Source organism: Malaclemys terrapin, chromosome 14 (genome assembly GCF_027887155.1).
Source record: "Malaclemys terrapin pileata isolate rMalTer1 chromosome 14, rMalTer1.hap1, whole genome shotgun sequence".
Classification (NCBI taxonomy): domain Eukaryota; kingdom Metazoa; phylum Chordata; order Testudines; family Emydidae; genus Malaclemys; species Malaclemys terrapin.
In genome coordinates, this window is record NC_071518.1 from 35986708 (window position 1) to 36012408 (window position 25701).

Genomic DNA, 25701 nt, shown 5'->3' on the forward strand with positions numbered 1-25701 from the left:
GGAGAGGAAGGATGGGATCTTAGAGATGTTATGCAGGAAGAAGTGGTGAGATTTAGGCTATGTCTACACTACCACTTATGTCGGCAAAACTTATGTTGCTCGGGGGGGGGGGGGGGTGAATATTCCACCCACCTAAGCGACTTAAGTGACACTGGCATAAGCGTAGTGTGCATAGTGCTGTGTTGGTGGGAGAGCTTCTGCCGCTCATGGGGCTGGTTTTTCTAAGTCGACGGAGCTTTCTCCCATCGGCATAGAACGTCTTCACCACACCTGCTGCAGCGGTGCAGTGGTACCGGCATTGGTGGTGCGTGACTCCTCCATGTGGGGAGGCTGTGAGCACCCGGACGGTGGCCCCGCCTTGAGACCCACCCCTGCTCAGCCTCCTCTCCTGGAAGCTCCGCCCACGCTCCATCCCAGGCCCCCCGAGGCCTCCTCCACGAGCCCCCCCCCCCGCCATTTGTGCCTCTTCACCTCATCCGCGAGGCCCCCCCCGCCTGCTGCTCACACCCCTTTCCTCCTGCCCCTGGCCCCCCTGCCTGCCGCTTGTGCTGCTTTGCTGCCTCCCTCAGGTCCCCCCACCCGCCTGCCGGTCGGCCGCTCCCATGCATGTGCCTCTTCGCACCCTCCCCCGGCCCCACCCGCCTGTCGGCCAGCCAGCTGCTCGCGCATGACTCTTCACCCCCTGCCATGAGGCTCCCATGCGGGCGGAGCGGGGACAGGAAGAGGCGGAGCCATGAAGGAAGAGGACGAGCAGGGCCAGGGCCTCGTGGCAGAGTATGGGTCGGGCCACAGCCAGGGTGCCCACCCTTTCGGCGGCAGCACGCTCCGAAGGTGGCAGGCAGGCTGTTTGGGGCGGCTTGGCCTCCCCTGGCCTCTTATACCCGCTGCCTGTGTGTACCCATACAGCTGCGCCGCTGTAGGTGTAGACAGGATGGCTGGGCGTGAGGACCGAGGGAGAGGGCCAAGTCGAAGACCATGCGTAGGTTATGGATAAGGCTGCGATTCTCTCACAGATTCCGTGACTTTCCACAACCTCCGTGACTTCTGAAGCGGCTGGTGTGGCTGACTGCAGCGCTGCCCAAGCAGCCAGCCCTGAGGCCAGCTGCTTGGGTGGCCCCTAGGGCCAGCTGCACTGGCCAGTGCTTGGGAGGCCCCGGGCAGCTGGCTCTGGGGACCGTGCAAGCAGCGGCCAGTGTGGCTGGCTCCAGGGAATGCCCAAGCAGCAGTCCTGTGGGCACCCTGGGGACCGCCCGAGCAACAGTGGTCCCGAGGTGGCTGGAGCAGCATCCCCAGAGGCTCCCTGAGGTCGTCTGGAGAGCGGTCCCCAGGGAGCAGCAGCCGGGGACAGTCAACCCCCAGTGGGGCCCCCCGAAGCAGCAGGGCCCCAGAAATCGAGAGTTAGTCACGGGTATTTTTGGTAAAGGTCATGGATAGGTCACTGGCCATGAATTTTCATTTATTGCCGATGACCTGTCCATGACTTTTACCAAAAATGCCCGTGACTAAATCTTAGCCCTAGTTATGGGGCTGAGTGACGCTGAGGGTGCTGTCCATGGTGATGGAGAAAGAAGGGAGTGGGCAGGGCTTAGGGTGGGAAAGATGAAGAGCTTCATTTTGGCTGTGTTGAGCTTTTGTTTGGAAGCAGTTTGGGGTGCATTTTCCTCTCTACTTCCTGCGGCTTTCCCCTGCATGTTTGGAGACCGAAAAGAGGGGAAATTGAATGTCAGGAACTCAAATTCCTGCAAGCTGCGATGGATGCAGAGCAAAGTGATGGTGCTGGAGCCCAGTTCTGCCTTTTGTCCTCAGGGGCGTAACTTCTATTGACTGAGAGCAGAATCAGGCCACACGCCTCTGCATCTTCCTCCTGGTCACATGCTGGACGTGGAACCCAGAGACGTCCCAGACACTGTTTCTGCCATGAGTCTGGCGGATTTGTACTGATCCGACCTGTTCAATTTGCTTTGTGTTTTTCAGGTTAACTGGTGGTGGTATCACTGCCCTGGGGCTAACTGGCCTGGCAGAAGTCTTTCCAAACTGCTTTCAACTTGAAGAAATAAAGTAAGTGACCTGCGTTATTGGGGGCGAGCGATGCTTTTAAAATCAGCGGAGAATTATTTGTGGGGGGGAATATTAACCAGGCAAACTGATTTGCAGCTTGCAGGACAATCGACTGAGGGACCAAGACATGGGGAAGGTGATTGAAATGCTTTCCAGAGTGGAAAAGTTAAAGATGATTGAGTAAGTAAGAGATTTAATGACTTAAGCCCATTTAAAATATCAGCTCTGAAGAAGCAAATAATCCCATCGAAGGGTCAAGTAGTTTAGGGTCAACATCAGGTCAGGGAGTAATGCCGGCAGTCCCTGGGGTCAGTCAGGCACACAGATTTTTCACAGTGAGGTGAGCAGTCCAACTTGCAGCTCTTGGGCTGGCCTGTGGGATGATTTTGTCCAGCCCCCAAAGGTGTCTGCCCTCACCCCTAGCAGACCTGCTCTACAAAATGGTGTCCTCTGCACAGTGGGACTTTACCATTACAATATGTGTGAGGTCATGCCGCACGGAGGGCGCCAATTTGTAGAGCACTTATTCCTGGGTGTGGCCTGCGGAGGTGCCCCAAAACTAGCATCTGGCCCACAGCAGTGAAAAGGCTGGACCACAGATCATCAAATTCCACCCAAATACCCTTACATCATGGAGCCTAATGACTTCAGTTAAACCAAAGCATTTTAGTCCTCAGGAGACTAAACGGTTGTGTGCCACTGGGGAACAGGAAAGGCTGAGATGCAGTCAATGCCTGAGGCCCCTTCCATTAACCATTAGAACAAACTACCAAAGGAAACAGTGAATTCTTCATCTCTTGAGGTCTCTAGATCAAAACTGGTTACCTACCTAGAAGACCTGCTTTAGCCAAACACAAACACAAGCTACTGGGCTCAAAATGGAAGTAAGAGGATGAAATTTGATGGGAATAATCTAATAGTCGCTCCTGGTTTTAATATCTAGGAAGTTATGTACAATTAGATTTCATTAAAAAAGAAGATAATCCCCAGCCTCAAGGTTTTACTAAACCTAATATGAATAGAAATGTTTTCTTGGGATGTGCTTGTGTATGCAAATATAGCGGGGGAAGAAGAATCAGAGTCAAACATGCCTCTGCCAGGCTGGAAAGTGGAAACCCTTACACAACAGCGTTGGCCTCGTAATGCACAGGAGCCTTCAGTGAAACAGGTTTTCAGCTGAAAAAAGAAGAGAGTGAAATTTACCAAATAAACCAATCTAATTTTAGGGGCTGTTCCTTCAAACCCTTACACGTGTGCATAACTTTACTCGTGAGCAATTCCTTTGATATCAGGCAGAGTCAATTTATGCCCGTGCAAAAGTGTTTGCAGGATCAGGGTGAGTGAAGTCCAAAACTTAAATAAACAGCATAAATAAAAGGAAATTATATTTTTAAAAAATCTTTTGAGTTTTACTAGTAACAGGTTAGATTTTTTTAAGCATACGTTTTTTATCTTGAGTGTATTCCTTTAAAGTGCTGTACTTTACATCTGTTATTTTGCCACAGCAAACTATGAAAAATGTACTGTATGTATTAAATATTTTATCATAAATGCCTATGATATTACAGTTGCATCACCTACATTATTAATAAGTGTTTTGTTTAGCAGAAAAAGGTGAAGAACTGTTTTACTATCCTATAGCTCTATCAAGTGTCCCTGATTCTGAACTCAGGGGGGGCAGCAGTTGCATTTGAAAGAGTCCATAAAATAGAATTGAATTGCGAACAGTCAGAAATGTCTGTTGGCTGAAAACAAACAGGGATAGTTTTAAATAGTCAACAAATCCATTAGGGAGGGGTGTGTGTGTGTGTTGAGAAGCAGTGGTTGTGTATTAAATAAAAGAGAATTACTATCAGATACAAGCAGCTGATATTGTGATGTTCTTTGACTATTATCCCCAGTTTAAGCCATAATGATATTTCGGTGAAGTCTGTTCTTACTTTGGCGAAGGGAGCCACCACTTGTCCAAATGTTACTGAACTACATATAAGGTACTGGTAATATAGACTGTATTTCTCTAACTGTTGACTTTAAAAATTGACTTCTCTTTTCAGTAGAATTGCTCCATAATAAAGATTGGTGCAAATTGAGTTCAATTCTCTCCTCTTATTGACAAGTTGAAACGAGGAGTTTGATTCAGTTACATTATACAATATGGAATTATGAAGGCATTGATTCTTACGTGTTCATTTCACACATTGATTTTTCAATGTAAAATGTATATGTAACATAATTTAAACTCTGTTTTTAAAACATGCAATATCTACCCGGTGAGATTCCTTGTCAGTGCAAATGAGTTATAAACCAGCGAAAATTACTGGAAAAGCAACACTTTGCGTTGCTGTGCACTTGCTTTGTCTTTGAACAACGGTTTTGATATTATCATATGTCCAAGATATTGGGTAAAGTGGAGACTTAAATTACAGCTCTTACAACTAGTTTATTTCCATGGGTAAACTTCAGGAGCCAGATTAATCCCTAGTTTAGCTCTAATGAAGTCCTGTTGGACACAGTTTGCTTTTTTCCAAGTTTCTCCACGCAATAGACATGTGATACTGAAATCACTGCTGACCCTTCTTATAACTTATCTTGCAGAAGAGCGTTTTTACTGAATAGTGTTATTTTGCTCCATGCCACAGCTGGAGCAAAGGGCCAAATTGCTGCAGTAAATTGTAGCATTTTGGATCAGTGGAATGAGTTCCTGTTTTCATGAGAGTTGTATCTAGAGAAGGGGAACCCCAAGAAGCAATTTGCTCAAGCTTCTGGCCAGCCTTGTTGAGACCAATGATTCTTTTGACTAACATCCACTGCAATATTCCCTTTTGCTTTATAAGCTTAAGAGCTCTGAGAGCAGCACGTTTCTAAGGCTTGATTCAGCCCCACTGAATTCAGTGGGAGCTTTGCTGTCCATTTCAAGGAGAGCAGGCAGGGCCCCATTGAGCACTTCTGCATAAGAAGTTTAATCCTTTATCATTTAACTGAATAGTGTCTTGTATTTTGCTTGCAGGAAGGACACCGTCATGATATATTTTTCTGGCCAGTCCAGAAAAGTCCTAAGGTGAGAAATTGAGCTTGGTGTTGTGAGTATTTAAGGGAATTCTGATTCAAACAATAGTCATTTCTACCATGGACACTGGTGACTGCTGGCTCCAGAAATGGCAGGAGCGGATTTACCATGAGACAAAACATGCAGTGGCACAGGGCCCCCAAAGACAGAGGGGCGCCCCCAAAATGCAGGACAAATATTTGACAACCTGCCCCCCAATTCCCAGCCGGCGGCGCAGCAGGGCTCAGGCAGACAGGCTACCTGCATGCCGTGGTCAGTGGCCCCACACCGCTCCTGGAAGTGGCCAGCTGCTGGCATGTCTCTGTGTGTCCCTGGTTGGGGAGGCGGCTCCGTGCGCTGTCCTCCGGGCAGTGTATGGAGACCTGCTGTCCCCATCCTCCCAAGGGACGCACAGAGACATGCCAGCAGCAGGGCTAAGGCATCTCCCTGCCCGCTCTGCCTCCCTCCCTCCCTCCCTCCGCGCTGCTCCCGGAAGTTGCTGACATGTCCCTGCGGCCCCTGAGGGGGGTGTCTCCACGCACTGCCCCCGCCCTGAGCGCCGATTCTGCAGCTCCCATTGGCTGGAAACTGCGCTTTCGGAGCTGCACTGCCTGAGGTAAACGCTGCCCCCTGCCCCCCTCCCGCAACCCCAACCCCCTGCCCCAGCCCAGAGCCCGCACCCAAACTCCCTCCCAGAGCCCACACCCCTCACCCAAACTCCCTCCCAGAGCCTGCCCCCCGCACCCGTTGCTGCAACCCAACCCCCTGCCCCAATCAAGGTACCTTGCTTTATTGTCATTTAATACCCATTACTTATAATATAGGAGGAGGAGGATGAAGAAAAAAAGAATGAAAACCCGGGGGGAGATAAGAGAGAATGTTCTTTTTCTTGGCTGGGGGGACCCGAAAATGAAGCTGTGCACAGGGCCCCACAAACCCTAAATCTGCCTCTGAGAAATGGGACATAATTCCCCTGCACCCCGTGCAGTCATTTACACCTGTTACAAGGGAATGTAAAACTGTTAATTCAGAACGGGAGCATTTTGCATGGGAGTAAATGACAGTAGAGGTCGCAAGACAATTCTGAATCACGACCATGTCAATGTTTTCTTTAGGGGGTGGGGCATAAATGGGGTACAACACTTCTTGCACCTTGCTTGGTTGTCTCTTTTCATGCCACTGCGTATGTGTGGGGATTTAGCCCTAGGTAAGTAAATACCAAGCAAAATATGAGTCCTTGTTTTTCTCTTAGAGGATCAGTCTGAAGATGCCCCAGCCGGAAAGCACCTTTCATCACATGCTGTGCTACGTAGTTGAATGTTTTCATTTGCAATGAGCAGTCCTTAGCCTCCTGACTCCCATTCAGCTGCACTACGGCAGTGCTGGGCCAGAGAACTGAATCCTGGAAAGAGACTCAAGCCACATCTGCACTGCAGCTGGGGTAGACATACCTGCGCTAGCTTTGATCCTGCTAGCATGCTAAAAATAGCAATGTAGCCATGATGGTGTGGGCGGTGAGAGGTATGGGCTAAGTATAAGCCTATCTGAGACCCTAGGTGTGCACTCAGCGGCTAGCCCGTCCCACCGCCCATGTCACTGCAGCCATATTGCTGTTCGCGCACTAGCTCGATCAAAGCTAGCACAAGTTCGCCTCCCCAAGCTGGGAATTACAGCCCCTGCTGCTGTGTTAAATGTACCCCCAGTGACTTCTTCCAACAAAGCTTTATTCCTTCCCTGTGCATACTGTATCCCACAATGTAGCTGGAAAATATTCAGCAGCGCAAATGTCTCATGATGGAGTTTCAAAGGCCAGTAAATATTTTGTTTCTTTGCCGATCAAATTTGAGGAGAAGGGAAGATAAAAAGGAAAATGCTGCTCAAATAAGAAATGTGAAGTTACGGTAAAAGAAATATACTTAAATTTCTATGGGTGAATAGAGATCTTCACATGACCGGTTCCACAGATGGGCAAAGTAACAGCCGCTTTAGTCATTAAAGGCAGAGGATATTACGATTTAAAAGCTGTTAGAAATAGGGCTGGATAAATGTTTAGGCACTAAAAGTATCCCAGCCTGTCCAAATGAGGGCCCCAAGTTACTGTGAGTTGGGCTCAGCAGCTGAAGTGGTTTGACAATGTTCAATTGTGACATCACATGTTGTCATGGGAAAGTTTGCATCACAATGTCATCATACCATGACACCAGCCCAGCAGAGCCTGAACTTGTGGCACGAAAGGGCTATGCGCATTGGGAAGCAACTGACTTTCTTCCCCTCGCCTCCACGTGATGATGGGAGATGGACTCAGAGCACTGGGATCATCATGGCTGGCATAAGATGATAAAGAGGATAATGGATGGCACATGTAGAGAAGGTAGCTTGCGGGTTATTATCTGCCCCTTCTCCCCATACAAGAACAAGGGGATGTTCCATGAAATCGAATGGCAGCAAATTGTAACCTGATGAAAAGAATGTCTGTTTAACACAGCCTACAATTAGCCTGTGGAATTCCATGCCACTATATATAACTGAGGGGACAAGAGCTTAGCAGGAGTAAAAATGGACTGGATAGTTATAAGGCTAATGAGAGCATCCAGATTTCCACCAGTCAGGATTTTTTTAAACGAGCATTGTGGAAGGGAGAAAAACCTTCCTGCATCAGAGCAAAAGCCAGTCTCTGACTGCAGGGGTCGTGACGAAAATATTCCTAGGAGTTGGCTATTGCTTAGTGACCGACTTCACAGTTTCTTGCCACTTTCTCTGTAGGAGCTGGCGCTGGCCACTATCAGAGACAGGGTACCACAGTTGGTGGACCATGGGTCTGAGCTGCCATGTTCATTCCTATTAAATCCAGCACCTTTCACCCGCACTAAATTCAGGGGGCAGCGGTGTTACAAAAATACACTGATTGGCCAGCTGATGGCAAGCTCAGGGAGCCCAAACTGGAGTACATGGCGGTAAGAGACAGCACTTTATTCCAAGCCTCTTTGCTGGTTCCCTAGCACAGTCGTGTCACAGCGCCACCCACTAGCAAGTTAGACAGCTGGAAGTGAGCGTATCTGTGATTCTGGACTCCTGGGTTCTATCACCTACTCTGCAGTTGACTCCCTGAGTGACTTTGACAAAACCATTTACCTCCCTGTGCCTCTTTTTCCCCATTTGTAAAATGGGGATGGTAATTCTTAGTAACAGCATAGCAGGCGGGGGTGAGACTAAACTACAGAATAACATTTTGCTGTCCCGTAGCACTTTGCCTTTAAAGATTCCCAAGTACTTTGCAGAAGGATTATGACCATTTTATAGGGAGAAAAACAACTGATCACCTTTCTCCCAGTCCTGTACCCCATCCACCGAGCCCCTCTGCCTGTCTACACTATTCCTAATGTGAATTCCCCATGGATCAAGAGAGAGCTAATTCCTAGAAGGGCCCATTGAGAGCTGAAATCAGTTCCCTGTTCTGTTTGTCTTTCTGGTCATTTAATCCAATCTTTCTGTTCTTAGAAAAGTATTTAAATGTCCAGGGCAAAGTAATAGTCATAATAATGATGATGAGACTGACCTCCTTTGTAAAACACTTTGAGATCTATGGATGAAAAGTGCTTGGAATTCTAATAGTTATTAAACATGACATGCAGGAGGGTTTATTGTTTTATGAGTCTTTAAGGACTGTTGGAGCTAGAGCTGGGTAAATGGTTAAAATACAAAAATCCCAGCCTGCCTAAACCAGTAACCCCAAGTTACTGTGAGCTGGGCTCAGCAGACATGGTTTTACAGTGTTCTGTTGTGATGTCATGTTGTCATGGGGAAGTTTGTATCGTGATGTCATAGGGTGACCAGATGTCCCGTTTTTAAAGGGACAGTCCCGTTTTTTGGGACTTTTTCTTATATAGGTGCCTTTTCCCCCTCCCCCCCCCCGTCCCGTTTTGTCACAGTTGCCATCTGGTCATCCTATGATGTCATTGTGCCATGACACTAGCTCAGCAGAGCCTGCACTTGTGGCAGGAGAGGGCTAGGCGCGCATTGGGAAGCAGCCCGCCTGCTTCCCTCACCTCCATATGGCGACATGAGAGGGACTCACAGAGCCTAGGGACATTGTGGCTGGTGTTGGATGATAAAGGTACACAGAATAATAGACGGCATAGAGAACGTAGATCAGGCAGTTATGTTCACCCTCTCATATTACAAGGACAAGGGGATCTTGAGTGAAGTTGAAAGAGAGAAAATGTAAAACTGATGAAGGGAAATACTTTTTCTCACAACTTACATATAGCCTACTGTTCCGTGCCTCGGTTTGCCCATTTGTAAAACGGGACGGGTAATGATTACTCACATCAAAGGGGGAATTGTGTGACTTTGTTATATAATAGTAGTTTGAACTCACGTAGCATTTTTCCTGTAAGGATCTCAAAGATTTGTCCAAAAGTCTTCTCACTATGTAGAGAAACTGAGGCACAGAGAGGTCAAGTGACTTGCCCATGGTCACATAACTGTCAGTGGCAGAGCTAAGAATAAAACCCAACTCTCCTGACTCACAAGCCAGTAGCCGATCCTCTGGTCCCCTCTGCCGGTTTATATTAATTCAAAAGGGGAATTCTGGATGGATCTAGAGAGGAATGGATGCTAAAAGTGCCTGTTGACAGTTGATATCAGCGCCCTGTTCTGTCTCTACTCAGCTCATTTAATCTCATCTTCCTGTTCCTAGAAATATTTCTACGTTTCCATGGGTTAATTGAGATCCTCAGAGAACAGGTTCCACACAAAGGCAAAGCAGCCATCATATTAATCATTACATTCAAATAGGGTAACCAGAAGTCCCAATTTTATAGGGACAGTCACGATTTTTGGGGCTTTTTCTTACATAGGCACCTATTACCCGGCACCCCCTGTCCCGATTTTTCACACTTGCTGTCTGGTCACCCTACATTCAGAGGGTTTGCTTGTTGTTTTATTATTCTTGAAGACCTATTAGCTATGGAGCTGGGTGAGTAGTTAAAATATAAAAATCCCAGGCTGTCCAAACCAGTGGCCCCCAGCTACTGTGAGCTGGGCTCAGCTGATGTGGTTTTACAACAATTCATTGTGCTGTCATGTTGTCACGGGGAAGTTTGTATCACAATGTTGTCGTGCCATGACACCAGCCCAGTGGAGCCTGCACTTGTGGCAGGAGAGGGCTGTGAGCACTGGGAAGCAGCCAGCCTGCTTCTCCTCACCTCCATGGGATGGTGGGCATTGGAGTCGCAGAAACATGGGGTCATTGGGCTGGTATCAGGTGATAAAGATACACAAGATAAGAGTATAGAGAAGACTGAGCAGACACTTTGTCTATTCAGTCCATCACCGTCATATCTGAATGTTGCTAGCAGTCACTCTGTCATCATGAGTATTATTATAATTAAGTATTTATATTCTGGTAGCCCTCAGAACCCCAATTAGGATCAGGGCCCCATATGCTGGGCACCATAAACCTCCCTAGAAGAGACAATCCCTTCCAAGAAGTAATCACAATCTAGAGATCTAAACTGCTGCTGCGTCTGCTGAAAACAAAGATGTTCCAGAAAACATATTGTTTTGATCAAAGAATCTAATTTGAGCTCTTTTAATGCTCCCTCCCTCTCAACGTGGTTTTTAAAGTAAACAGCTACCTACTCGTTACAAGGCCTCCTCTGGGATTCAGAAAGAAAAGTCACTTTTCTCCTAATACAAGAACACAGGCATTTAGAATGAAATTGAAATGAAGCAAATTTAAACCTGGTAAAAGTGAAGACCTTTTCTCACAACCTACAATTAGTGTCACTCTGTGCCTCAGTTTCCCCGCTCGTAAAATGGGAATGATAATGCTTACCTTCCTTGTAGGGAGGATGGTGAGGCTTTACTATGCAATAAAACTTTGCACTCTCATAGCACTTGTCAATGAAGGCTCTCAGAGCTCCTTACAAAGTATTATCCTTATTTTACAACTAGAGAAACTGAGGCACAAGAGGGGTGAAGTGGCTTGCCCAAGGTCACCCAGACTCATCACTGGCAGAGGCGGGACCAGAATCCAGATCTGATGACTCCCTGTTTGCTTCCCCATCCACTGGCCCTCTCTGCATTTATCTCAGATGTGAATTCCCCCTAAATCCCCTTAGAACTATCTGCACTCTGATATCAGCCTCCAGCTCTGTCTGTCTCTTCACCGCTCATTTACTGTAATCTTCCTCTTCGTAGGTTACAGGATTGCAGCCTCAATTCACAACATGCAGGGGAGATCGCTGCTCTTCTCAGGGGCTGCGCCCACTTCTCGGAAGTGGAGTAAGTACATCAGGAAAGATCCTGTTTCCTCTAAGGGTCCCTTCTAATGTTGATCTTGCTGCAGGTGGGATGGAAGAGGGAGAAATCATGTCAAATCACCGATGTAATGTGTGTTCCTCACCCCAGTGCGGGGAGGGGGGCCATGTTGTTCTGAGATTAAACACACGGGGATTTTAGAAGAGATTCAGTGCAGTGGGAGTTGGGTGTCTAAACCCCAGTGTCTGGCTCTGCGGGAACGTAACCAGAGACACCTATTTTAAAACGCCGTTCCCCGGAGGCAAAGGCGTGTGCCGGGGCCCCGGGGAACGGCGCTGCTCTGGAGTAGCTCTGGAAGGCATTTACAGAGTCAGAGACCAGAAGGATTCATTGTGATGGTCTGGTCTGACTGCCTGTATAACATAGGCCTTCGGATTTCTCTGCATTAATTCCTGTTTGAACTAGAGCACATCTTTTAGATCCTTGAGGAGACATGTGTCCTGGGACTCTTGGGCACAGGGGCAGATATGCCTGTTGTGCTGCCCTTATGCTCCTCCAAGGCCATCCACCTGTGCTAGATGGTCTGGAGAGGCAGGGCCAGGGCCGCACTCTTTGCCCTTCCCCTTTGGGGGGGACTAGCAGCTACTGCCCCCCTCCCTTTTTTTTTTTTTTTTTGCGCAGTTAGTGCCAGGCAGGGTCTGGCTGTACAGATTTCATTGTAACCTACTTGCAATAGGAAATTCAGGGAAATCTAATATCTCTGGCAAGGTGATTCTCCAGCCCAGCTCAGCACCACAGGTTTAGAGGGCCAGCTCTCCCATTGACTGGCTGGGATTAGAGTTAGAGGGTCTTTCTTACCCTGTGGTTTCCCCCTCCCATCAGGACTGCAGCCACCCGTTGACATGGCTCTTCTGTGGGTCGCATTCCCTCCCCAAGTGCTTGAATGGAGGGTTCTTGTTGGGGCTGGGACACCCACAGAAGCAATGAGAAGCCGAGTGGACTCACTGAGGGGAGAGCTTCCCTCTGAGGTCGCTTCATGTAGGAAGTAGAGCAGGGCAAAAGTTTTTGTCCGAAACTATTTTGCGGGGTGTAACGGGACAATGCTCACCTTCACGGCGCCTCCTGCTGGCCACCGGGGAATTAGCTCATCAGCCTCCGGAGCGCCCTCTGCTGGCCGGTGTCTCGCCTTTCACTGGCCTCCATGTCCCTCCCGGACCCTGGTGCCCCTTTTCTTGGGGGCTGTCCCCTGGCAGTACCCCCACAGTATCTGGGTTTCCCCACCCAAGGGAACCCCCACCCACTATCCCCACCTCACCTCAGTATCAGGCTACTGCCAGTCACCATCTAGCCCCCGCTCACTGGGGCGGACTGCAGTGTACAAACCACTCATCACAGGCAAGGTTGGGTTTGGACCTGCTGCCTTGGCCTACCCCTGGGCTGCCCTCTGCAACCCCAGTACCCTTCTGGGCCTTCAACAAGGCCTGCAGCCTGGGGGGTTTCCAAGCCAGAGCTCCCCAGCTCCTCTGGCCTTCCCCAGCCCTGCTCCACTCCAGGTACCCTGTGAGCTCCTAAGCAGCCGGGCCCTTCCCAATCCGCCTGGGAACTGCTTGCTCCCAGCCACAGCCCTCTCCTGGGCTGTTTTAAGCCCTTAACGGCTAGAGCGGGTGACCACCTCGCTACAGGGGGGGAAATGCAGGTTCGGCAACAGCGAAATATTTTGAGAATTCATGTTGTTTTTGCCAAATTGTTTTGGTTAAAAACAAAACAAACCTACAATTATTTTTTTTAAATCAAAACAGTTTGTTTCAAAGTTTTCAAAACAAAACATTTTGAGTTCTTGGTTTGAAATGACTTTTTGTTTCAAAATGTCCTTTAATTTTATTTAAAAAACCCAATCCAAATGGTCAAACTGAGACGTTTCCTGGGACCCAATTTGCTGAAAATTAAAAACAAAAAAAGGGTTTTGGTTCGACCCGAAACTACTTTGTTTTAGGGTTGTTGTTTTTCCCAGAATTGCCAGTAAACTGAAAAATCAATTTGCACAGTTCTACCGGGGCCAAGCAGGGGAGCGGAGGAGCGTGGAGTAGGAGGATGAGATTCTGTGTTATTTACACTGTTCAGAATGAACCACTTTAATGGGAAAATCCCTCAGTTTATCAGGTAACCAACTTGGTGATGAAGGCTGCAGACAGCTGGCAGAGAGTCTCCCTGAAGTACATATTTCCAAGCAGTTGGAGTAAGTATTGCCTTACACCTCCCGAATTACCCTGGGATGAAGATGGTGGCTGTTGTACGTAGACGCTGACAGGGTTCCACCAAGAAGGAAGCTGACACCCTTCCTAGCCCTCACATAGGAGTATGGGTGGAATATTGAGTCAGGAGGAAGCCAATCAAGCCTCTCTTGGAGTGAGACGTACCCCCGTACAGAGGAGCAGCCGAAGGCCCAGGAACCTCTGAAATCTTAGGTAGCTCACATGCTTCTAACATTGCGTTCAGAAGCGGAGTCTCATCTTTTCAGAATAGAGAAGTTTAGCATCAAATGCCTTGTCCCCAAGAATACTGGCTCCAGCTGTTTTCAGCCCGACCGCTTAAAAAAATTAAATGTTAGAATGTTCATGGTGCCCCCCCGCGCGCGCGCGATGAGAGCCATGTCCATCATGTCCCTCTAATGACTTCCTTCATGGTCTGTTATTGCACACACGCTTTTTAATAGGTAATCATTTGCTTGTCTGGTTGTTTACTTTCTCAGTGTCAGTAACAACCAGATATCTGTGGACGGTGTTTGCTGTCTGTTGAATGCCGTGAACACCTGCTTGAATGTGGTGGAGTTTGAAGCCAGGTATGCAAAGTCAGATCAGGAAATTGTACTCAACTGATCTATCTCATCTGTCTAATCTGTCATCTAAAGGCACTTGTATGGCCCCCTTTAGCCTATCTAATTTATCTATAGGTACTTATATGGCCCTTGTGTGGACAGTATTTGAATGCCTCACAATCTGTATTTATCCTTACAAGCACTGAAAATATGTGGCAGGGAATATTCTTGTATTGGCAGGACATGGGCTAAACGACCATCCACTTCTAATTTCTGTAGTGCTGTGTATTCCTTCATAGCTAAAAGCGGTACAGTTTAGCAGGAATAACCCTGCAGAATCAACAGCGTTTTTCAGGGTAAACTCCCAAAATCCTTAGCAGAGAATCAGATACAGTAATCAGATTTCAGAGAGTCAAAATGTCTTTTTTCACATTGCATAAAACCCCTTTTTTGCCTCTCTTATGCTATTGGCACCAGGGGGTTTTAGAGAGAAATTTTCACTGGTTCAGTTGAACTGGCAGCAGCACTGATGGGTTCCCTCCCCAACCCCTGACTAAAATTCCCGACTGTAGACAAGACTCCGTGTTGTTAAGTGTAATAACTTCAACAGGACCTTTTCCTTGATAGTGTTCCTGAACTATTCAGTTGATATTTCATAATTAGACTCAAGTGAGATAGCTGGTTGTCTTCGGGTAATATTTTAATTGACCTTGGAACTGCTGTCTAATGGTAATATTTGAATTGACCTTTGAAGTGATGACTAAGTCATTTTGAGAAACCCCACAATATTATCAAGAGTAAATACAATATAAATTAGTGATAGTCAGTGAACCGAGTGTGACCTTGTTTGTCATCTCTTTCTTCCCACAGCCTTCATCATCAGACTGCAATCCTGAAGTTTATAGGTGATAAAGAATTTGCCTCTACCCATTCCAGGTACATCACATGGAAACAGATCCTTTGTTCTGTGTATCAGTCCGTGCTGATCACAAGTCAGAGCATGGCTGAAATGTTAATTCCCCCCCCCCCCCCAATCTGTTCCTTACATTTTCCTGTTATTTACATGTTGGAATGAATCCAGACATATGATTTGGTTGATCACTAGGGTGCACTGTGTACCCTGACAGTGCTGCCCCTGATTATAACGTCTTACATCTCGACAGCACATTTCATCCCACAGGACCCCAAGCATAGTAGACTATGTAAGATAAAAGGTCATCAATGTAGCAATTGTTTAACACCACACAGCTGTGCTACACAACAGGGGGGCAGGTCGAATAGTTACAAAACCTGATTCACAGATATGTTCACATAGAATGGCACCAAGTTCAGCTTACGGTAAATTCTGGGGTCATCATAGCCATAACTCACAGGTCAAGCTGGACAGAAAATGAGGTTTATGGTCTCAGAAAGTTTGGGCAAAAAAAAAAAATTCAAAATATTTTGATTCTGAAATGCTGCCATTTGCCTCATGAGAGCTGTAGTTCAGGTGCCTTATGCTCCTGTTCTCTATAAGTTGGGCTCACTGGGTGGACTATATTTCCCATGATGCACCAGGGTCTCCCCTTCTTAGTGAGGAGTTGCATGACCATGTTGCATCATGGGAGATGCAGTCCAACTGGGGAGCCCAGCTCGTAGAGAAAAATTGGAACAAGAGATACCTGAACTGCAACTCCCATGATGCACCACAGTGTGGCATTTTAGAATCAAAATATTTCAGTTTTGGGGTGTCCTGTTTTTGAGCAAAAAATGGAAATTTCTCCACGCAAGACAGATATTTTCCACAAAAATCTTTGTTCCGTCAAAACCTATATTTCTGCCCAAAACCAGTTTGGATGGAAAAATTTCAAACAGCCCTTCTCACAAGTATTTCGTTAACCACTGGAAGGAAGAATTGGCTAGTGCTAGACAAGTGCAGGGAAATGAGCTGGTCAGAGACAAGCTCTTTGAGTAGATCATGGTGGCAAATCCATGGTGGCGTTACAAATAAGGGAAAGCAATGTATATTTCCAATCATTTGTCCTACTTTTTGCGCTGGCTTCTTGTGGAGGTGAGTGCTCCCTGTGGAGTGGTTACTTACGTACGACTCCTTGAGTTCTTCTCTTCACCTTGTCTTTTCAGAGGACAGTTCATGTTCAGGTCTGATCATTTGTATTGTTACAGGGATACCTCTCGTAGTGGGGACCAGTCAGGTGGAGGTGAGAGCCAGAAGTCTGTGGTCTCAAGGAAAATAAGGTAGCTTGATGCTTTTCATGGGCGTTCAGAGATCTTTGGTGTCTGCAGCTGAGAAAACCATTTCTGGCGCAGGTTCAAATGGGGAGTAGCATTGATGAGGCTGTTGAAAGGAAGAGTCACTTCTCATTGTTTATCATAATTATCTTTGCGTGGGGGTAAAGTTTAGGATGCACTGCACCGGTGGCTCTGTGGTTAGTGCTTGTGCAGTCCTGCAGGAGCCCACTTTGATGTCTAGTTATGAGGTCTCATTCACCAAACCAGTCTGTGGTTAGTATTTCAACCAGCAGGTCAGAGGCGGGAACTGGATTTGCTGAGCTGGTCAGTTACTCTTGTTCTGGGACATGCATTGCAAGAAGATTCTGGACTCAAACCCAAGTCCAGATTTAATTCAGACTATATAAACCTGTATAGGTCAGTGTGTGTTCATATCTCTTGCAGGCTGTCAAGAGGAAGGATGGGCATCTGGATATAGCTCTCAAGTAGGACTCATGATAGCTGGGCTCAAATCCCTGCCCTGCCACAGACTCCCTGTGTGACCTTGGACAAGTCACTTAGTTTTTTTGTGCCTTAGTTCCTCATCTGTAAGAGGAGGCTAATCATCCTTCATTTATTCCATAAGTGTAAAGCTCCTTGGGACAGTGAGGACCTCTTACCATGTGTATGCACTGTTCTGAGAACAATGGGGTTCACAGGGGCAGTTTCAGTGCGGACCTCCATGTGCTATTGTAATACAAATCAATAATGATAAAGGACAGCCAGCCTCATCTCTTAGCAAATGATAACGCTCAGTGTCCATAGAGCACTTTTACTCATAACTTTCATATATGTATTATCCCCATTTTACAGATGGAGAAACTGAGGCACAAAACAGTGATGTGACTTGATCAAGGTCACACACCTCAGACTAGCACCTCAGTCACCTTGTACCCCGGCCGTATCCACTGGTCAGTGCTGGGCTGCTATGCAGGGTTGTATTCAGAGGGCTGAGGTGGAATTCAGTGTAGCTCTTGCTGTTTTACCTTAATATTTTTCCCAAGCAGAGCTCATTTTAAATCTGATTTTGAAAGTCTTTTGTAGAACAACTCGCTCTTTCAGTCAGATGCAGTTTAAACCTCTGGGTTACGGCAGCATTGCCAGCTCTCATGATTTTATCATTAGTTTCATGGGTTTCTTAAAACCCTCAGCTCCTGGATGTATGAAAAAGTATGTTTCTAATCCTCGTGTTTTCAGAGAAAAACAGGAAAGTGTGACCTGAGTATAAACAAAAGGCTCAAACACCGGAAGGCAATGAAAAGAACTTAAACATTATTATTTTTTAAAATCTCATGATTTTTAAGCCCATCTCATGATTTGGGGTGGGGGGGCTGCTTTCTTTCTTTAGGCTGACAGACAGTGGTTTTCCCACCAGAGATCTGGACAAGTTGTGCACTGTATTGAAGGAATGTAGCAGCATATCAGACCTCGAGTGAGTCTTCTTATTTTTTAGAGCTAAGTTGTATTTTTGCAATTTGTTGGGATATTATTTATAATAAATATTTTTAAATGTTGGGCCTTATTTATAGGCCCCAGTTAGTTGTTCAGAGATTCATAATTTTAAGGCCAGAAGGGTGGTTGTCTACTCTAACCTCCTGCGTAACAAAGGGCAGAGAACTTTGCCCAGTAAGTTCTGCATCAAGCCCATTCACGTGTATTTGAGCTGGAACGTATCTACTAGAAAGACATCCAGTCTTGATTGAAACACTTGGAGTGACGGAGAATCCACCACATGCCTAGAGCAAATTGTTCCATTGGTTCATTTGCGTGCATGCAAAATGTGCCTCTCTTTTGCACATTCACAATAGGGTGTGATGCTCACGTATAGATTGTCAACACGGTTTACCTAGGATCTTCAGCACGAAAGCACAGATCTCTACCGTGTAAACAAAAGGAGTCGTTCTATTTGCTAGCAGCGGGAGCTGGTTCTTGGTTTTGTGGCCATAGACTTGTACAGATGTAGGATTTCAGAGATTCCTAGATTTTTACTGCCAGAAAGGACCATTATGATAATTTAACATGACTTCCTGTGTAACATAGGCGAGAGATTTCACCCACTGGTTCTTGCATTAAACCCAACAATGGATGGTCAAACTATCTTTTAGTGTCCACTTTCCGTAAGCATTCAAGCAATCGAGTTGCTTGGTCAAAAGCATGTACAAAGCCAATTTTAATCCTGTGTGCTTCCGTACTGGTCTGGGAAGTGGAGCATTTTCTATGATATGGGGCAGTGCTTGATGCAACTTTCCCCAGGCCTCTTGCCAGAGCCCCGAGAAAGAGACTTCAGTGAGTCAAGTGAGCATTTGTATGAAGCCTGCATATTTCTAGGGAAATGGCTGCCTGTACCTCAGAGACTCCTTTAATTATGTTGCCTGAGGGACAGTGCCTGCATCAGAGGCAGTGCATTGTAATGGAGATTTCAACCCCCCTCTGGTAGGCCAAATTCAGCATAGCAACACTTTTAAACGGCTTTCCTGGTAGGAGAAGAGATGGGAACTGATGCCTTCCTATTGTGTAATGAAATATATATTTATATGGATGGCCTGGAGACTGAAGTCTTCTATGTACTCACAGAACAGGTATAACTTTAGTGGCAGCAGTGCAATCTTCCCAGTTAACTGCCCTGCCAATGTGCCTCCTGCCTGACCCAGGAAAGGTGCAAGCCCGGAGTTTATTCTCAGTAGTATGGCAAAACTTTTTTTTCCGTCAAAAAAGTCATTTTGTCAACCCTGAAATGCTTTGTGGAAATGCATCTGTTTGGAGGGAAATTCAGGCCCAGGATGGAGTTGTTTTCTGGTGGCTGAGGGGAAGAGAACAAGAGAGATCTAGACTAGCCTGCTGGTTAGGGCACTTGGCTGGGACATGGGAGAGCCAGGTTTGCGAGCCTGTTCCAAACATGAGCCTTCCATACCCTAGGCAAGTGCCTTAACCGCCAAGCTGTTCTGGGATGAGTCTCAGATTCTCTTTTATTTTTGGTCAACATTTCGAAAGGTCTCATTGTCCTTCAGCATCGGAACGAAAACTGATCTTGAAACCTCAACAAGTTTTGCAAAACAGAAAAGTTGCATTGTCTGGGACTCATTCATGCCTGGGTTCCTCTGCTGAACCTGGTAACACCAGGGCCAATCTGAGATCCTCCTGATGGATGTGGCTGTCTGACCTCTGGGGATGAGAAGCACCAGCTCGTTCCAGAAGCTACTGAACAAGCATCAGATGATGAGGAAGTTCTGAACACGCTTCTCCTCTCGTTCACACTGGCGTGACTCTGTTTCCTCCTGTCAGTGGGAGGAAACTCGACTGGATTTGAGTTAGAGTTGCGATGCTTCAGATCCTGTCAGTGGCCTTGCCCCGCCCCAGGTTTTAGTCCTGAGGCCTGGGCTACGCTACAAAGTAGGGTTGACATAAGCCACCATCAACTTATTTGACAAAAAAGGCAAGGAGGAGACTGGATGAGTTACCTGCGGCTTTGATTTACAGCCGAGGATGCCAGTGCTCTGCCCTTTGGGGACTGACGTTAAGGGAGCATACCATGTATATTATAAAGTCATAGACTCGCAGGACTGGAGGGGACCTCGCGAGGTCATCTAGCCCAGACCCCTGCACTCACGGCAGGACTAAGTATTATCTAGACCATATTATTTTCTCCTTAATGAAAAATAAATATCTTCCTTTAAATCCTAGTTTGTCAAATAATTCTCTGGGTGACCAGGGAGTCGGGAAGTTGGTTGGACTCCTTCCGGAGCTGAAGGCAGTGAGTTCCCTAAAGTAAGTGATCACTCGTCATTATGTAGCTTGTTTGAAATATTTGGCCTAATTCCCACCCTTGACTTACCCCGTGGATAGTTGTTTAAACCTGTGCAAAATAGGTGTGAAATGCTAGCACACTGGAATTTTCCACTCACACACAAGGGGATGGGCGTGTTTGACATCTAAGTTGTGTAACACTCGCTTGGACTGAGTTACATTTGCATAGATGGAAATGCAGACAGGCGGTGCAAAGCAGCAGAGCGTCAGGCCCTTAGGGTATGCCTACGCTGCAGCTGCGAGCGTGTTTTTTAGCTCGCCTAGACACACACACTCTAGCTTGGCTGGAGCTAGTGTGCTCAAAATAGCAATGCAAACGGGTAGCGTGGGTGATGGCTTGTGGTAGCTGTCCAGGCATATAGCCAGTGCTCCCGGTGGGCTTGTACTCAAGCGGCTAGCCCAAGCTGCCTCCTGTGCTATCCCTGGCTACACCGCGGTTTTAAGTGCACCAGCTTGAGCAGAGCTAGGAAGTGTCTGTCTTCTGGGAAGCACGCTCCCGGCTGCAGTGAGACTAAGTTCTTCAGAGCAAGGACCATTTCTGTTGTATCTTATGGCACCGTATAAATCATTAATGATAATGAGGATGAGGATTTAATTCTTTGAAAATAACGGTTTTATTCCATCTTTTCCTCTAGGCTGAGTGGCAATCAGATCTCCTTGAGTGCTGTGTTTGGCTTAGCTCAGTGCTTATCGGCCTTGGAACACATTAAATCAATAGACATCAGGTATGTTTGGGGCTCTTCTTGCTGTGTTTTCCCATCAGCGCTGAAGCTTGAGACACGTGACCTTGGTTTGCAGTCCATGAAACATGAGCACCCCTCTCCCGACTGCGTGTTCATGGTGTTCTCTTTTGGTTACAGCCTGGGAAACGCTCAGTCGGTCCATTTAACCTTCTGGGAAAGTGTCAGGTAAAGATCCTGTCCAAGCATTTCCTGTGTGCCATTCCCATAGTATCTAGCTGTCCATGTTGCAATAGAGCGGTTTCCATGGGGTGTCAAAATCAGGGGTCCTTTTGGCTCTGAATGCTGGCTGGGAATAGTGGAGGCAGGGAGCAGCTGGGTGGTGTGGATGGGGGTGGGCAGCCGGGAGTGTGCGGGATGGGGTGGTAGGGTCAGCAGTGGGTGATAGGGATGGGAGTTCACTTCCTCCTGCACAGCCACCTGACCAAAGGCACCCCTGGAGTTGGAGGGGTGGCATGAGTCTTCGCTCCTGTGAACAATGTGTGCTTCATTTTGGGGGGCCCGGGGAGGCTGGTGTGGGAGGCCACTGCACTGAGGCATGGAGAGTCAGCTACCCGTAGACAACATAGTGTTTTGCCCTCGGTGCAATTGAAATGGTAACAAAAGCTCTGTCCCCAGGACCATCAGGACCAGATCTGCAGGAAAGTTCCCGGCTCATCCGCAACATTTAGAGAACGACCATTGCTTTCGGTATGGCAACTTTCTGTTCTGGCTCCCATTTTTTCATTTAGAAATGGCAGAAGAGCCAAGCATGGGTCACGATCGTTTTGGGAGTCCTTCATCTCCTCAGAGGGTCTCTCCATGGATTGCCTAGTTCTCATCCTAAAGAGAGAGAGGGTGCCAGATTCTGCTTCCCATTGAAACAGCTGCCTTCTACCCCTCTGGTTGGCCAGTCACAGCTGTCAGAGCATTGGCAGAGGTGGAGAGAAAGGGTGGGGACCCCACAGCTGTTCCAAATCTAAGAGCATTCATGGGGAGATCTTTCTAAAGGCAGGGCCAGCTCCAGCTTTTTTGCCGCCCCAAGCGGCGAAGCCGAAAAGAAAAAGCCACGATCGGCGTCACTTCGGAGGCAGCTCAACCACGCCGCTTCATTCTTCGGCGGCAATTCGGCGGCGGGTCCTTCCCTCTGAGAGGGAGTGAGGGACCCGCCGCCGAATTGCTGCCGAAGACCCGGACGTGACGCCCCCTTCCATTGGCCGCCCCAAGCACCTGCTTCCTTTGCTGGTGCCTGGAGCCAGCCCTGTCTAAATGATTTACTTTTGGGGCATCACCTTCCCAGCCCCTGCACCACTGGAATGAAAAGAGATCTGGGTGCCTGAAATACTTGTCTATAGAGGCACATTCTCAGCTGATGTAAATTGGCACGGCTCCACTGAAGTCAATGACAATTAACACCGACTGAGGATCTGACCCATAGGGTATTATGCTATTCCTCCCCTGTACACACACAGAGAATCATAATTCAAATGAGCTAGTCTGCTAAGAAAACAGTATAGCGTGCTATATAGAAAGTGTCTTGGCTTGGTTGGAGCTGTTTCCCGTATCGCAGTTGACTGAGATATACAGGGCTTGATTTCCCCACTGCTTTGCTCTCACGGAGTAATTGATACCTGCCAAAGTGAGACTTGGAATTCTCTACTCACACTAGTGTTCTACCCACACTTTGCACAAGTGTAAATGACTGCTGAGTGTGAGGCAGTGGGGGACCAGGCCAGCTAAGGAGAAGGCCTTGGAAAGGCCCATCTATAGGGAAAAGCAGATGCCTTCTCACCACACTATTCCCTCGCTATGTAACCCTAACTCTCATTAAGGGAGCCCCATGCAGCGAGAGAGGAATATTCCCGGCCCTATTTCGAGGGAACCAAGAAGGCGTGTGACACTGGGAAAACAAGTGTTGATTCCTAAAGGAATTTGTATTGCCAAGGAGGCAGCTCCATTCAGTCTCTTCACAAAGTGGGATGATCACACGGGGGCCAGATGCTCAGCTGTTGTGAATCAGCAGAGCTGCACCGAAGTCAATCGAGCGACCTGCATTTACACCACCTGGGGATCTGGCCCAGAAGGTTTAGAACAGCAAAACCGTCCCTCTGAATGCACTTGTGAAGTGAGCAAGGCGGTAGGGAGAAGGGCTGAGATGGGCTTTGAACACCCAGGCCAGCAGCTCATTTCAGCTTACCTGAAACGTAAGGTCAAGATGGAGTTTCCCATGTCATCCCTGCTGTAGAAGGTAAATCTGAGAATCCTGAGTATGCGGTTTGCTTCAGTCTTAGGGAATGCGCCGTGAGTCCCGAGGACATGGACACGCTCTGCCAGATCCTTGGAAAATGCCCTGGACTGACACAACTTGAGTAAGTGCCGAACACTGTGTAAGTGTGTCTATACGTCAGGCTGTCTTGTGCTCCTAGAACGTGAAATCCGCCTGTATAAAACCAACGGGCCAGATCCCAAACGGGTGTGAATCAGTGTCACTCTGTTTGCTTCATTGGAATGATACCCATTTACTGCAGTTGACGTTCTGGCCCGGAGTAACTACGCTTTGTGCAGACGGAGCACCTAGGGTGATGAAATCCATCCTCCCAACCCAGGGTCTCCTCCCGCCAGAACTGCTCTTCCAGCCTACGGGCCGGCGTATCGCCTTCAGCCCCCGGTGCTAGTTGCATGGAGTGTTTGGGGCCTCTGTCTCCATGTAAATGCAAGTCTCATGACTCACCCCCATTGTAGCCTTCAGCTCGGAATCCCCTCCTAAGGCAGAAAAGAATTGTCTGACTGCTTCATCTTTCCCCTGCCCTCACACACATGATCTCAGTGCAGTGTTATGTCTTCAACTGTCTCTTTGCACCAAAGGTGAATTTAATCCAGATATTCATATACAAGTATCTTCCCTCTGACACCCTGTACATGATCTCAGGAGAGTTACTTTGGTTTTACCCCAGTATATCTGAGAACAGAATTTGGTTTCCTGGAACTCTATAATTTGAATGTAAATTCCCCTGGACGAATGCAGTGCTGGCACACCCTTCTGTTCCCCTACCTAGCCTAGATTCAGAGATGGTTACGGTCATTTAGAACTATTCTGATCCAGTTCTAGATAATCTGGCCTCCTGTGTAGCCCAGGCCAGAGACCCTTACCCAGTGATCTCTGCATCAAACCCATAAAGATGTTTATAAAATGAATGATCCAGAAGCTAGTGGTCTCTCATAACTTATCCAGCCGTTTTCATTTCTCAACAGTTTCTTTTGCTGTTCTTTTTTAACTCCCATATTCCAGTAAATGAAACTTAAACTTTTGAAGTCAAGGATTTCTGAGCCGAGTGTGTATTTTTCAACAGGAATATACACCTCTACCCCGATATAACGCTGTCCTTGGGAGCCAAAAAAATCTTACCACTTACCGCCTGAGTGCGCAACCCCGTCCCCCCGGAGCACTGCTTTACCGCGTTATATCCGAATTCGTGTTATACCGGGGTAGAGGTGTATTGTTTTAATATCTACTAACTGTGAAGCTTGCAAATCATTTCTATTCTTGCAATGTGTTTTCTCCCTTGCTTTGCAGATTATCTAGAAATGCGCTGAGTGATCAAAGCATTGAAAGGCTGCTAATGTCCCTACCACGTTTGCACAGTCTGAAGCTACTGAGGTAAAATTTGGGGCCATTGTTTTGATGGATGTCATGAAATATTCATTTTGAAAGCGGTAATGCTGCAGTATGTCCTACCAGCATTAATAAATCATCGCATCTTTCTACATTAACATAGGGAAAAGCAAACCAAGTCCAGAAACCCTCAGAAACGCACTCACCCCAATTCCTCTCCCATGTCCACGCCCAAACACAAACTAAACCTCTTTTAAGATACTGAGATGATTGGATGCCACTCTTGGTTTCTAGCTGCCACCAGGTCCCCAACTCCTGAAATGCTACAAGAAAGATGGTTCTCCTGTATTTACATCGGGAAGCAAAAGTGCTGGAGGTTCCACGCTTCTTTTTTTCATGGTCTCCAGCCCAGTGATTGCAGACTCGGGCATTGTTTACACCAAGCCTTGGTTGATATAGCTATGCTGGCGGAGGCCCCTAGTGCAGGGGTTCTCAGACCAACTTTTTTGGTGGCCTAAGAGAGTGGCCACCAACCCTCGCTGGTGGCCACTCTGAAAATTTTTCCAACCCCGAGCCCCGCCGCCCCGGGCTGAAGCCCAGGGCCTAAAGCCCAAAGCCTCTAAGGACACACACTAGTCCCACGTGTCTGCAGAGGCGTTGCCCAGAACCCCCAGGGGACTGTGTGGTGCAGGCTGATGATCCCCTGCTGGTGGTGCCAGCAAACGCCAAGGCTGCCAGGAGCAACAGCTGGGCGCTGCAGGGAGGGGGCGCTGTTCCCCCACCCCCCCATCTCCACCCAGGAGGCTGTTGTGACTGCAGAAAAATCCCCTGGCATTTGAGAAACACTGCCCTAGTGTAGACTCAATGAAAGCTGTCAGAAGAAGTTCTTCCTCCAGCATAACTACACCACCTCCCCAAATGATATTAGCTAAGCGGACAGAAGCACTCTTCTGTCGGCAGACTTGTGTTGGGATTTTTGTCGGGATAGCTATGACAGTTTTGGAGGTGCGGGGGTATTTTTTTTTCACGCTTCAGCAAAACTGTGTAATGTAGACCAGGCCTCATAAGTTTTGGCTTGATCCAAAGCCCATTCATGTCACTGGGAGTGTTTCCA

General features: G+C 47.4%; 1 protein-coding gene across 3 annotated transcripts in view; it reads left to right on the forward strand.

Annotated features, from left to right (window-relative positions):
- NLRC5 (NLR family CARD domain containing 5) overlaps window positions 1–25701 on the forward strand; it is an 87119-nt gene that overhangs the window by 26466 nt on the left and 34952 nt on the right. For 2 of the 3 annotated variants that reach the window (XM_054048517.1, XM_054048516.1), the window contains exons 8-24: window positions 1975–2058; window positions 2155–2238; window positions 3960–4049; window positions 5066–5115; window positions 6939–7005; window positions 11309–11392; window positions 13521–13604; window positions 14118–14207; window positions 15054–15119; window positions 16347–16418; window positions 17800–17883; window positions 20133–20216; window positions 20891–20980; window positions 21116–21163; window positions 21614–21685; window positions 23260–23343; window positions 24549–24632. In XM_054048517.1, the coding sequence (XP_053904492.1) occupies window positions 1975–2058; window positions 2155–2238; window positions 3960–4049; window positions 5066–5115; window positions 6939–7005; window positions 11309–11392; window positions 13521–13604; window positions 14118–14207; window positions 15054–15119; window positions 16347–16418; window positions 17800–17883; window positions 20133–20216; window positions 20891–20980; window positions 21116–21163; window positions 21614–21685; window positions 23260–23343; window positions 24549–24632 (1317 nt within the window). Of the gene's footprint in view, window positions 1–1974; window positions 2059–2154; window positions 2239–3959; window positions 4050–5065; window positions 5117–6938; window positions 7006–11308; window positions 11393–13520; window positions 13605–14117; window positions 14208–15053; window positions 15120–16346; window positions 16419–17799; window positions 17884–20132; window positions 20217–20890; window positions 20981–21115; window positions 21164–21613; window positions 21686–23259; window positions 23344–24548; window positions 24633–25701 lie in introns of all 3 variants that reach the window. The other variant, XM_054048519.1, reaches the window with a different exon arrangement.